The sequence below is a fragment of the Cyprinodon tularosa genome, unplaced genomic scaffold (genome assembly GCF_016077235.1).
Source record: "Cyprinodon tularosa strain WSP-4 unplaced genomic scaffold, ASM1607723v1 ctg1758, whole genome shotgun sequence".
Classification (NCBI taxonomy): Eukaryota; Metazoa; Chordata; class Actinopteri; order Cyprinodontiformes; family Cyprinodontidae; genus Cyprinodon; species Cyprinodon tularosa.
This window is the reverse complement of record NW_024038580.1, coordinates 7,573-18,920: the sequence shown is the minus strand read 5'-3', so window position 1 is coordinate 18,920 and position 11,348 is coordinate 7,573. Positions and strand designations below refer to the sequence as shown.

At 47.9% G+C, this 11,348-nt stretch overlaps 1 protein-coding gene across 1 annotated transcript; it reads left to right on the top strand.

The window, feature by feature from the left end:
* The first annotated feature begins 1,285 nt into the window (after positions 1–1,285).
* LOC119781371 (norrin cystine knot growth factor NDP) lies at positions 1,286–10,918 on the top strand. Its single transcript, XM_038281778.1, has 2 exons — positions 1,286–1,606; positions 8,656–10,918. Exons 1-2 carry the CDS (start codon positions 1,400–1,402, stop codon positions 8,878–8,880), a joined length of 432 nt encoding a protein of 143 aa, XP_038137706.1. The 5' UTR covers positions 1,286–1,399; the 3' UTR covers positions 8,881–10,918.
* Positions 10,919–11,348: the final 430 nt, after the last annotated feature.

Genomic DNA, 11,348 nt, shown 5'->3' with positions numbered 1-11,348 from the left:
TGGGCAAGAAACTGTCTGGATGGAGTAATGAGTGGGTAACAGTAGAGAAGCTGCAGAGTTGTCAGGGTAAAACCCTGACAAAAAAAATAAATTTGACCAGATTCCTAGAAAGAAGAGCTGGAATTCTAGAGTGTCAAAGAATGTTCACAGTTAGAGCTGCTCTGAACATCCAGAACCAAATTAGCCAAGTTAGCCTCTCATCTTCCAGACGAAAGACTAAAATAAAAAAATGTTCAGTTTTTATGAACAGTTTTCTAGTCTTAAATAAATTTATTCATAAATTCTTAGCTTGATTGAGATCAGAATAAAGGTTAGAAGCACAGCTCAGGTAGAAGGATCTGTTGATGGAGTCAGCATCAGTTCTACATCCCACTGAAGCTGTCCTGCTGCACAGACAGCAGCACAGAGATGAGGAGAAGATGGATGGAGCTGAATAGAAATCAGAGAAGGAGTCCTGCTAGAGGCTGCAGCAGACACAGCATGGAGGTTCACCCTACGGCAGGACAGGGACCCTAAACACACACAGATGTAACGGAAATGTTTAGGTCAAAGTATCTTCACTGTGTTAGAACGGCCTAGTCAAATCCCTGAACAAAATGCAAGTGACACTGTGAGGCAGGAAAAAGTCATGGTCAAAGGTGCTTTCCATCAAAATCCTCAAAAATTATGTTTTCTCCTGAATTTAGGGACCATCTAAAATACAGGGAATTACATCAACAGGTCATCAGTTAAGTTACAGCAGACCTGAAACTGACTGGGAAGGAAAATTAATCCACCTTAAACACACATCATCCCTATTAACCTGTAACCATAGCAACATTGATAAACCAACTTTGAACAGAAGTGAAATAAATAAACTTTTCCAAGCCTGCCATTTTCTGATCTTCTGTTTGAAACCATGTCTTTGTGTTTTCTTTGTTCTTTCAGACTGAGATGGACTGAGGCAGCGAGGGATGGAGTGGCCTGAACACCTGCCCCCCTCTTTCCCTACAGGCTGCTGAACAGCATCAGGGACGCAATAAGAAGAGTGAGACTCTGCTAAGCCAGGTGGGAGAGAACCAGAGGGACAGCGGTTCTGACGCCTTGGCCACCTGCGCAGCATCAGGGACGCAATAAGAAGAGTGAGACTCTGCTAAGCCAGGTGGGAGAGAACCAGAGGGACAGCGGTTCTGACGCCTTGGCCACCTGCGCAGCATCAGGGACGCAATAAGAAGAGTGAGACTCTGCTAAGCCAGGTGGGAGAGAACCAGAGGGACAGCGGTTCTGACGCCTTGGCCACCTGCGCAGCATCAGGGACGCAATAAGAAGAGTGAGACTCTGCTAAGCCAGGTGGGAGAGAACCAGAGGGACAGCGGTTCTGACGCCTTGGCCACCTGCGCAGCATCAGGGTGTCACAGCCATGAAACCGTCCATCTCTGCCGGCCCTCCGTCTGGACTCCTGCTGGTCCTGATCTGTTGTCCCCTACTGGGCTTCGTTCAGGCTGCCAGCGGCAGCAAGGCTGGTGATAAGGGGCACCAGCAGCTGGTTGACACTGACCCAGAGCGCTGCATGAGGCACCACTTCGTAGAGACCATCACTCATCCTGTTTACAAATGCAACACTAAGGTAAATCTGATATATGCAAACCAACAACCTTTTATTTTCAGTTGCTTTATTAGATTTTTCCATCTGAAACTTTGACCATATCATGGAAACAGATTGTTCCAAATAAAACCTCCTGGGCCTGAAGAAAACTCTTGAACCCGGGCCAGAATGCTTGCATTACTCCTGCTCTCCACCTCTGTTACTCTGGGTCTTTATCTCCATCTCTCAGTCATTTAGACAGGTCACGCTTGGTGTGTGTGTGAGTGGAGCGCTGGACCTGGGCCACGCTGCAGACCTATTCTGTGCCTCGGCTTCTTGCCGAAGTGGACGTGTCGTGTCAGGCTGCTCTCTCCTTCCTCCTGGAGGGGCTGATGATGGAAAAGGAAGGTGGACCACAGCAGTTGTTCATCTGGTCTCAGTGATCTGATCTCTGGTCTTTTTAATGTTCTGACTAAGACCATTCCTCAGGTTTGCGTGTATATCAGAAAGGTCAGAGCAGACTCTTCCTGCTGAGGAGACTGAGGGGGGGGGGGTCTCCTAAAGACCTTCTCTGACTCTCCTGTGGCATCAGCCATCTTCTATGCTGTCTGTTGGAGCAGCGGCTCATCTGTAGCTGAGAGGAAGCGGCTGGATCAGCTGATCAGGAAGGCCAGCTGTGATTGGATGCCCTCTGGACTCTGGAAACAGACGGATCCTAAATAAATGAACATCTCTGTTGGATAATGCCCCCCTCCATGCATGAAGCTGGTGCTGAACTGGACAGCTCCTTCAGTGACAGACTGCTGCACCTTAATTGCACCAGGGAGCGTTATCACAGATCCTTCCTCCCAGCAGCTGGAAGACTCTAGAACCACCACTGTTCCCAGTAACCTCAACCAGTTCTTCCATTCATGCTGATTCTGCTCAGTTTCTACCTTAGTCAGTTAAATAACCTGCTGCTGTCATTCTGCACATCTCTGATGTTGCTGCTATTTTCAAATTACTGGAAAAATGTCCATAGCTGCATATTGGTTATTTATTTTTCATATACAGAGTATTTATATGGTAAAAACACTTTATAGAATTTTATTGCTTATCTTTTAACTCTTCACTATTATTTTATTCTTATACATTTTTCTAAGGTCCACATTTGTGAGACCATTATTTTCTATTATCTTATGCTGCTGTAAACACCAGAAATTCCCCATTGTGGGACAATAAAGAGATTTTCTATTCTAATCTATATAAAAAAAAAACGTGCACAATTGACAGTATGCACAAAGCTCAGCCAAGATGGTGTCTCTTTAATGTTTGCCTTCATGAACATGGAGAACATGCTTATCATCAGAACTTGCAAAAACTTGGGAAACACAAGCAAACCTGGAACTGGTTGGGGGAGCAGTTTCTCAGTCTATGTTTAGAAGATTTTAAAGTCGGGTCCAAACTCATATGAAAACGGTGCTTATAGGTGCTGGGTTGGAAGTATTACAACAAAGTAATATTAAAGCAACTTTTTATAAAACATCATGAAATGCTAAAAAGAAAACAGCAAAGAAAAAGCTTTTTTTAATGGCTTTTAATCTCACACTGCATCGCATTTTTCCATTTGTCTCCAGTTATTAACGGCCATGTTTCTCAGGTTAACCTGACCAACACTGCAGGCCGCTGCTCTCGTTATCTGAAGCAAATAAACGGATCCAGTGAAACTTAAAGCTGCTTGGTCATTGGCTGCCTTCTGCAGGCTGCTGACATCTGCTCCATGTATATAGAAGTGTGCATGTGTAACAGATCTGTTATTAGTAATGCTCAGTTACCACGATCACAAACAGATGCACGTATAGCAGGAGAGGTTAGTGCAGCAGATTCTGCAGCCTGTTTGAATTAAAGCTACGACCTGCTTCACATTCACTGGCATTTTCCTCACAGTGAGCAAAATTGGTGCCTTTTAGAAGAACTGCACCATGTTGAGTGTGAGACTGTGAGTCTGACACACTGATGTAGATCTATCTAAGTAATTTGGTCCAGTGATGCGGACGGACCGTAACTTGAACCGAGCATGAATGAGCTTCTGCACGCTCATTTGTTCCCCCTGAAGAGCAGATGGGCTGATCTCTCACAGGCACAGTCACTCAGAAAGGTGAGCTATATTTACAGAAAAACAGCCGCCATATCTTCAGTGTTTCTTTAGATAAAAATGTTTTCCTGATTCATTTGGTCAAGCTGTGTGTGGAAACGACGAGAAGCCATTGAATCGAGTTCCTGTTCCACAGGATAGAGGCTCCAACCACCAAACCTGATCCCTGAACGTCCAGCGGCCGCTGACCTGCTGACCTTACAGTCCCAGAGACGATGTGGGTTAGTTTAAACAGTTAAAGTAAAAACAGAACTCCTCACATCTATGGTCTTACGTTTAATGGTCTTACTTTTACTTATTTTTACTTTAAGGCCCTGCCCCATTTCTATCACTTGCACGTTATGGGCCCTAGCACTTAGGTTTGCACGTTTACGTGTAAAGGTAGTATCTGCCTATAATGTTAAGAGCTAGGGAAAAGTTCCCTTCAGAGCTAGGGAAAAGTTCCCTTCAGAGCTAGGGAAAAGTTCCCTTCAGAGCTAGGGGGGAAATTACCTTTGAGCAGGGGGGAAATTTCCTTCAGAGCTAGGGGAAAAATTCCCTTCAGAGCTAGGGGAAAAATTCCCTTCAAGCAGGGGGGAAATTCCCTTCAAGAGGGAAAATTCCCTTTTAGAGCTAGGGGGAAGTTACCTTCAGAGCTAGGGAAAAGTTCCCTTCAGAGCTAGGGGGAAGTTCCCTTCAGAGCTAGGGAAAAGTTCCCTTCAGAGCTAGGGGGAAGTTCCCTTCAGAGCTAGGGGGAAGTTACCTTCAGAGCTAGGGGGAAGTTCCCTTCAGAGCTAGGGGGAAGTTCCCTTCAGAGCTAGGGAAAAGTTCCCTTCAGAGCTAGGGGGAAGTTCCCTTCAGAGCTAGGGAAAAGTTACCTTCAGAGCTAGGGGGAAGTTCCCTTCAGAGCTAGGGGAAAGTTCCCTTCAGAGCTAGGGAAAAGTTCCCTTCAGAGCTAGGGAAAAGTTCCCTTCAGAGCTAGGGGGAAGTTCCCTTCAGAGCTAGGGAAAAGTTCCCTTCAGAGCTAGGGAAAAGTTACCTTCAGAGCTAGGGAAAAGTTCCCTTCAGAGCTAGGGGGAAGTTCCCTTCAGAGCTAGGGAAAAGTTACCTTCAGAGCTAGGGAAAAGTTCCCTTCAGAGCTAGGGAAAAGTTCCCTTCAGAGCTAGGGAAAAGTTCCCTTCAGAGCTAGGGAAAAGTTCCCTTCAGAGCTAGGGAAAAGTTCCCTTCAGAGCTAGGGAAAAGTTCCCTTCAGAGCTAGGGGGAAGTTCCCTTCAGAGCTAGGGAAAAGTTCCCTTCAGAGCTAGGGGGAAGTTACCTTCAGAGCTAGGGAAAAGTTCCCTTCAGAGCTAGGGGGAAGTTCCCTTCAGAGCTAGGGAAAAGTTACCTTCAGAGCTAGGGAAAAGTTCCCTTCAGAGCTAGGGGGAAGTTACTTTCAGAGCTAGGGAAAAGTTCCCTTCAGAGCTAGGGAAAAGTTACCTTCAGAGCTAGGGAAAAGTTCCCTTCAGAGCTAGGGAAAAGTTCCCTTCAGAGCTAGGGAAAAGTTCCCTTCAGAGCTAGGGAAAAGTTCCCTTCAGAGCTAGGGGGAAGTTACCTTCAGAGCTAGGGGGAAGTTCCCTTCAGAGCTAGGGAAAAGTTCCCTTCAGAGCTAGGGAAAAGTTCCCTTCAGAGCTAGTGAAAAGTTCCCTTCAGAGCTAGGGAAAAGTTCCCTTCAGAGCTAGGGAAAAGTTCCCTTCAGAGCTAGGGGGAAGTTACCTTCAGAGCTAGGGGGAAGTTCCCTTCAGAGCTAGGGAAAAGTTCCCTTCAGAGCTAGGGAAAAGTTCCCTTCAGAGCTAGGGGGAAGTTCCCTTCAGAGCTAGGGGGAAGTTACCTTCAGAGCTAGGGGGAAGTTCCCTTCAGAGCTAGGGAAAAGTTCCCTTCAGAGCTAGGGAAAAGTTCCCTTCAGAGCTAGGGGGAAGTTACTTTCAGACCTAGGGGGAAGTTACTTTCAGAGCTAGGGAAAAGTTCCCTTCAGAGCTAGGGAAAAGTTACCTTCAGAGCTAGGGAAAAGTTCCCTTCAGAGCTAGGGGGAAGTTCCCTTCAGAGCTAGGGAAAAGTTACCTTCAGAGCTAGGGAAAAGTTCCCTTCAGAGCTAGGGAAAAGTTACCTTCAGAGCTAGGGAAAAGTTACCTTCAGAGCTAGGGAAAAGTTACCTTCAGAGCTAGGGGGAAGTTCCCTTCAGAGCTAGGGAAAAGTTACCTTCAGAGCTAGGGAAAAGTTCCCTTCAGAGCTAGGGGGAAGTTCCCTTCAGAGCTAGGGAAAAGTTCCCTTCAGAGCTAGGGAAAAGTTCCCTTCAGAGCTAGGGGGAAGTTCCCTTCAGAGCTAGGGGGAAGTTCCCTTCAGAGCTAGGGAAAAGTTCCCTTCAGAGCTAGGGAAAAGTTCCCTTCAGAGCTAGGGGGAAGTTCCCTTCAGAGCTAGGAAAAAGTTACCTTCAGAGCTAGGGGGAAGTTCCCTTCAGAGCTAGGGAAAAGTTCCCTTCAGAGCTAGGGGGAAGTTCCCTTCAAAGCTAGGGGGAAGTTCCCTTCAGAGCTAGGGAAAAGTTCCCTTCAGAGCTGGGGAAAAGTTCCCTTCAGAGCTAGGGAAAAGTTCCCTTCAGAGCTAGGGGGAAGTTCCCTTCAGAGCTAGGGAAAAGTTCCCTTCAGAGCTAGGGGGAAGTTCCCTTCAGAGCTAGGGGGAAGTTCCCTTCAGAGCTAGGGAGAAGTTACTTTCAGAGCTAGGGGGAAGTTCCCTTCAGAGCTAGGGAGAAGTTACCTTCAGAGCTAGGGGGAAGTTCCCTTCAGAGCTAGGGAAAAGTTCCCTTCAGAGCTAGGGAAAAGTTACCTTCAGAGCTAGGGAAAAGTTCCCTTCAGAGCTAGGGAAAGGTTCCCTTCAGAGCTAGGGAAAAGTTCCCTTCAGAGCTAGGGAAAAGTTCCCTTCAGAGCTAGGGAAAAGTTACCTTCAGAGGTAGGGGGAAGTTCCCTTCAGAGCTAGGGGGAAGTTCCCTTCAGAGCTAGGGAGAAGTTACCTTCAGAGCTAGGGAAAAGTTCCCTTCAGAGCTAGGGAAAAGTTCCCTTCAGAGCTAGGAAAAAGTTACCTTCAGAGCTAGGGGGAAGTTCCCTTCAGAGCTAGGGAAAAGTTCCCTTCAGAGCTAGGGAAAAGTTACCTTCAGAGCTAGGGGGAAGTTCCCTTCAGAGCTAGGGAAAAGTTCCCTTCAGAGCTAGGGAAAAGTTCCCTTCAGAGCTAGGGAGAAGTTACCTTCAGAGCTAGGGAAAAGTTCCCTTCAGAGCTAGGGAAAAGTTCCCTTCAGAGCTAGGGGGAAGTTCCCTTCAGAGCTAGGGAAAAGTTACCTTCAGAGCTAGGGAAAAGTTCCCTTCAGAGCTAGGGGGAAGTTCCCTTCAGAGCTAGGGAAAAGTTCCCTTCAGAGCTAGGGGGAAGTTCCCTTCAGAGCTAGGGAAAAGTTCCCTTCAGAGCTAGGGAAAAGTTACCTTCAGAGCTAGGGGGAAGTTCCCTTCAACCCTTCAAATGATCCCTTCAGACTGAGGGCTCTCAAGAGCTGACTTGGAATGAAGCGGCTCCTCAGAACTCATTCAGCGAAAAGAAAAATGGCGTCATTCTGTGGAAAAGAACATGTACGCATGTTTTTACATTAACCACACGTTTAAAAAAATAAATATGATGGGATATCTTAACTAGATATAAATACAATTAGTATTAGTTAGCAGTGTCCGAATTCTTAGGGAGAAAATCTTCACTTGCACTTCCCTCACTGAGTGGAACTCACTGTAGTGTTCTCAGCACCACGAGGGAGGAATGGGCCTAAGTTTACATCTTCCGCTAATAAGATGACACCAGGAAGCGGGGTCAGCCGCTTTATTCTAATTAAGTTTTAAACCAGAAGAACCAGTGAAACTGCAGCTTTGCCTGATCTGATCTCATCCTTCTGCTTCACTTTGGTCAAAGTCTAGAAGAATCCATCTGAAAATCAAAGTCATTGAAAAATCGGAAATTCTGCCATTTCCTCACCGTGAGCATCAGCTTGACCGGTGATGCTGTGATGGCTCTGATTGGCTGAGCCATCCAGGGACCGGGAACCAGAATCACGTGGAGAAACATTCAGACATGACTGGTCATCAGACCGCCTCCAGAGGACGGTAGGTGGTCATCACCTTCTCAGGGGTTCAGTCTGCTCCCTACAGATCTCCAGGGTCAAATAGGTCGGATTGGAACCATCAACCTTCACGTCACTCTCCAACCTTCCTGTTCTTGGTTTTAATCAAGAGTTTAAGGATTACAGTATCAGCTCCATTTTCCTCCTGAAACATAAAATTTCACCACAGTATAGTTTATGATTCTTAGATTTATCAGTTATTTGTTTTTAAATGTTGGTTTCCATGATGATGATGATGATGATGATGATGATGATGTGCCGGCTGTCAGGATGTAAATGTGACTGTTCGGTTGATGTGATGGGGGGGGATGATGGTCCTATCGCCGGGCAGAACAAAGACAAACGGACTTAAAGTGGCGACAGCGCTCCTGCCATGTGGCGGTGTGTGTGTGAGGTCGCTGCGGCTCCAGACAGGCTTTGGTCAAAGTGGGAACACGGTCGGCGACACGCAGCAGCTGAGAGGAGGACGGGACACAGGAGGAATGCAGCGACCCACACAGGAAGCGCCAGCCCACGGTGGCCGCACTAATCAGGCTGTGTGTGTGTGTGTGTGTGTAGGTGTGTGTGTGTGTGTGTGTGTGTGTGTGGGTGTGTGTGTAGGTGTGTGTGTGTGTGTGTGTGCTGATGGGTCGGCCTTGGAGGAGAACTTCGCATGTGACCCTGAAGGTGCAGGTGTGGGACGGCGCTATCTCCCCTCTGCAGGTGCAAGGCTGAGAGTGGGAGGCTGCAGAGGAGTTAGGCGTCTGCAGAGCCCCCCCATGTATTTACAGCCTTATCTTCTCTCCTTCTGTGCAGATGGTGCTGCTGGCGCGCTGCGAGGGCCACTGCAGCCACACCACCCGCTCAGACCCCCTCATCTCCTTCAGCTCGGTCCTTAAGCAGCCCTTCAAGAGCTTCTGCTCCTGCTGCAGACCTCATACCTCCAAGCTGAAGGCGGTGAGGCTGCGCTGCGCCGGCGGGACTCGCATTACGGCCACCTACAGATACATCCTGGCCTGTAACTGTGAGGAGTGCAGCTGAGGAGGCTTCCTTCCAGGACCCCAACACCCTCAAGCTGCAGCGTTTTTCTTGGCCTCAGACTTCATTTTAAAAACTGTTCAGAGAAATGTGAGGATTTTTGGATGAAGGGTTTGCTGGACGTTAACGTTTCAGAGGAATCAGATCCCGCCCCCCCTCACATGCTCCTTATGACTGACCTGCAGCCCAGGGACACATGTACAACATACCTTACCTTCTCCATTATACGTGCTTTCAATCATGGTGAACCAAGCAAGGCATATTTCGTCACTTTGCAAAGCCAAACACCACAAACCGCTGATCCCGGGGGCCGAGTTGAGCCCCCGCTCACCCGAGAGACACGCTCCGCTCATTACAGGCCTCAGTAATCCATCACACACACGCCTGCAAACCGCAGCGTGGCGCTTAGCAGGCTCTCTGACGGCTAGATGAACCCTTCACATGCAACTGACAACAAAACAACATGCCTCGTTAAAATGCAGCATGGGAAAGAATGAGGCCCCCACACGAACGGGGGGGGGGTCCGCATGAGCCTAGGTGTGGGTCCCGGATCCAGGCAGGAACATCTGTGCAGCTTCTCACCCAGTCAGTCTGCCCCCCCTCCCTGCAGAACTTCATCTACCTGTGTAAACAGGGGGGGGGGGGGGTGACCTTCATGTTCAGAGTGCCTTTTAGAAGAACCTTTTCCCCTTTTCCACATTTTGTTATTTATTGAGATTTGATTTCATAGACCAACAGAAAGAAGTGAATAAACAGTTCATGCATGGAGGGAGCAGTGGGGGCTTCAAGCTGCCTCCTTCAGCACAGGAAGGTCTGAAGGGGAGGATCCAGTGATGGCGTCCATGTTCCTCTGACCTCATGGTGATAGGAAGCTCTTAGGGATACGTTTCAGGACCAATAGGGCAGAGGGACAGGTCCTCCCCGCCATCGCCACTGACCTCATAGATCAGGAAAGCTTCCTCTGTGGAGATCAGTCAGGTTAGAAGGGGGCCATATCTGAAGGACTTTGACTAGGCCGTCAGTACCATGGCGACCGGATGTCTGGATGTTGAGATAAACATGATGGAGCACAGCAGGAGTCTGCAGGTGAAGGTCAGGCTCAGATCTTCTCATCTGATGACAGGAACCATCATAGTTCAGGTTAGAAACGTGGAAGTAGATCCGCTGCCGATCAGCTGTTCGCTGCAGGTTCTGACTCCTGAAAAGGGTTCAGTGTAAAAACGAGAGGTCTCACTTTGACATTAATGCTTGTGTTCACAGTTTAATTCAGTAATGTTGGTCAGAATAGCCAGAATTATTATTCCTGATAAAATCATTTCATTAAAACTAAAAGAAAAGTAAAACTAAGGCTGAACGTAGCTTTTGTTTCAAAGCTCCTCACTAAATGTAAACTCATCACCGCCCACCTCTGCATCCACCTCCCTCCAACGTCTACAGTCTTTCCTGCATCTGCTGAACCGAACCGTCCACACAGCATGATGGGGCCACCACCATGTGATGCTCTTTGCTCTCCTGACCTTTGAACCCTTCACAGAAGAACTGCCTTCATCACCGGAGGAAGAACTGCAGCATCCAGTCAGGTTTCCTCTGGATTCATGGACTGCTGCTGGATTTACTTCAGGGTATCAGAGTAGAGAGAATCGTACCACAGCCTGCTTCCTGTCGTTTCCCCCGAAAATCCCACTGAAATAAACTCAGCATTGAAATATGATTAAATGTGGAAGTGGTATGAAAACCCGTCCATTGCTGCTGCCGGTGCAATGTTGCTCCACGTTGCCGGCGGCGATGTTGCTCCACGCTGCAGGTGGCGTTGTTGCTCCATGTTGCCGGTGGCGTTGTTGCTCCACGTTGCCGGTATCGTTGTTGCTCCACGCTGCTACAGTAACTGTGCAGATGTCTGTGATTCCTGTTCGATGACCAACCCTTAAACTCCTGCTAGTTGCCATCCGTCTGTACGTTGCTCCATCAGAGCCTCTGGTCAGTGTTTCCATGTCAGTGTTGAAACTGTGGTTTTTGTATAAATAAAACTCTTAAACCACAACATCTTCAGTGTTGAATTTGCAAATCTCTGCAAACATCATTGTCCTCTCCGCCTTTGACCCACTTCGCCGTCAGTCACCTCAGTCTCATGTCGCACTTCTTTCATTCATAGTGGAATCGTTACCTCGGAGCGCCACTCATGTAGTGATTCTTTCTAAGGCTCGACCCACATGCAGTGAAGCCAAACAGAGAGACACAATATAAAAGTTCAACGGGTTTTATTGAAGGGTATATTGAGTTTGGTTTCTGCTCAGCCGGAAACTGGAAGACAAAGGGGAGACAGGCTGTTAGATTCAGTCTTAGTGGGAAATTGGAGTTGTCAATCTTGAAGGAGAGGATTTGTTGCCACTCACGTTTCCAGAGAAGAAGAGACACGTAGACTCCAGTCTATGTGTTGGTCTTCCAGGGTTTGTTTGATTCGGTGGAGGGCT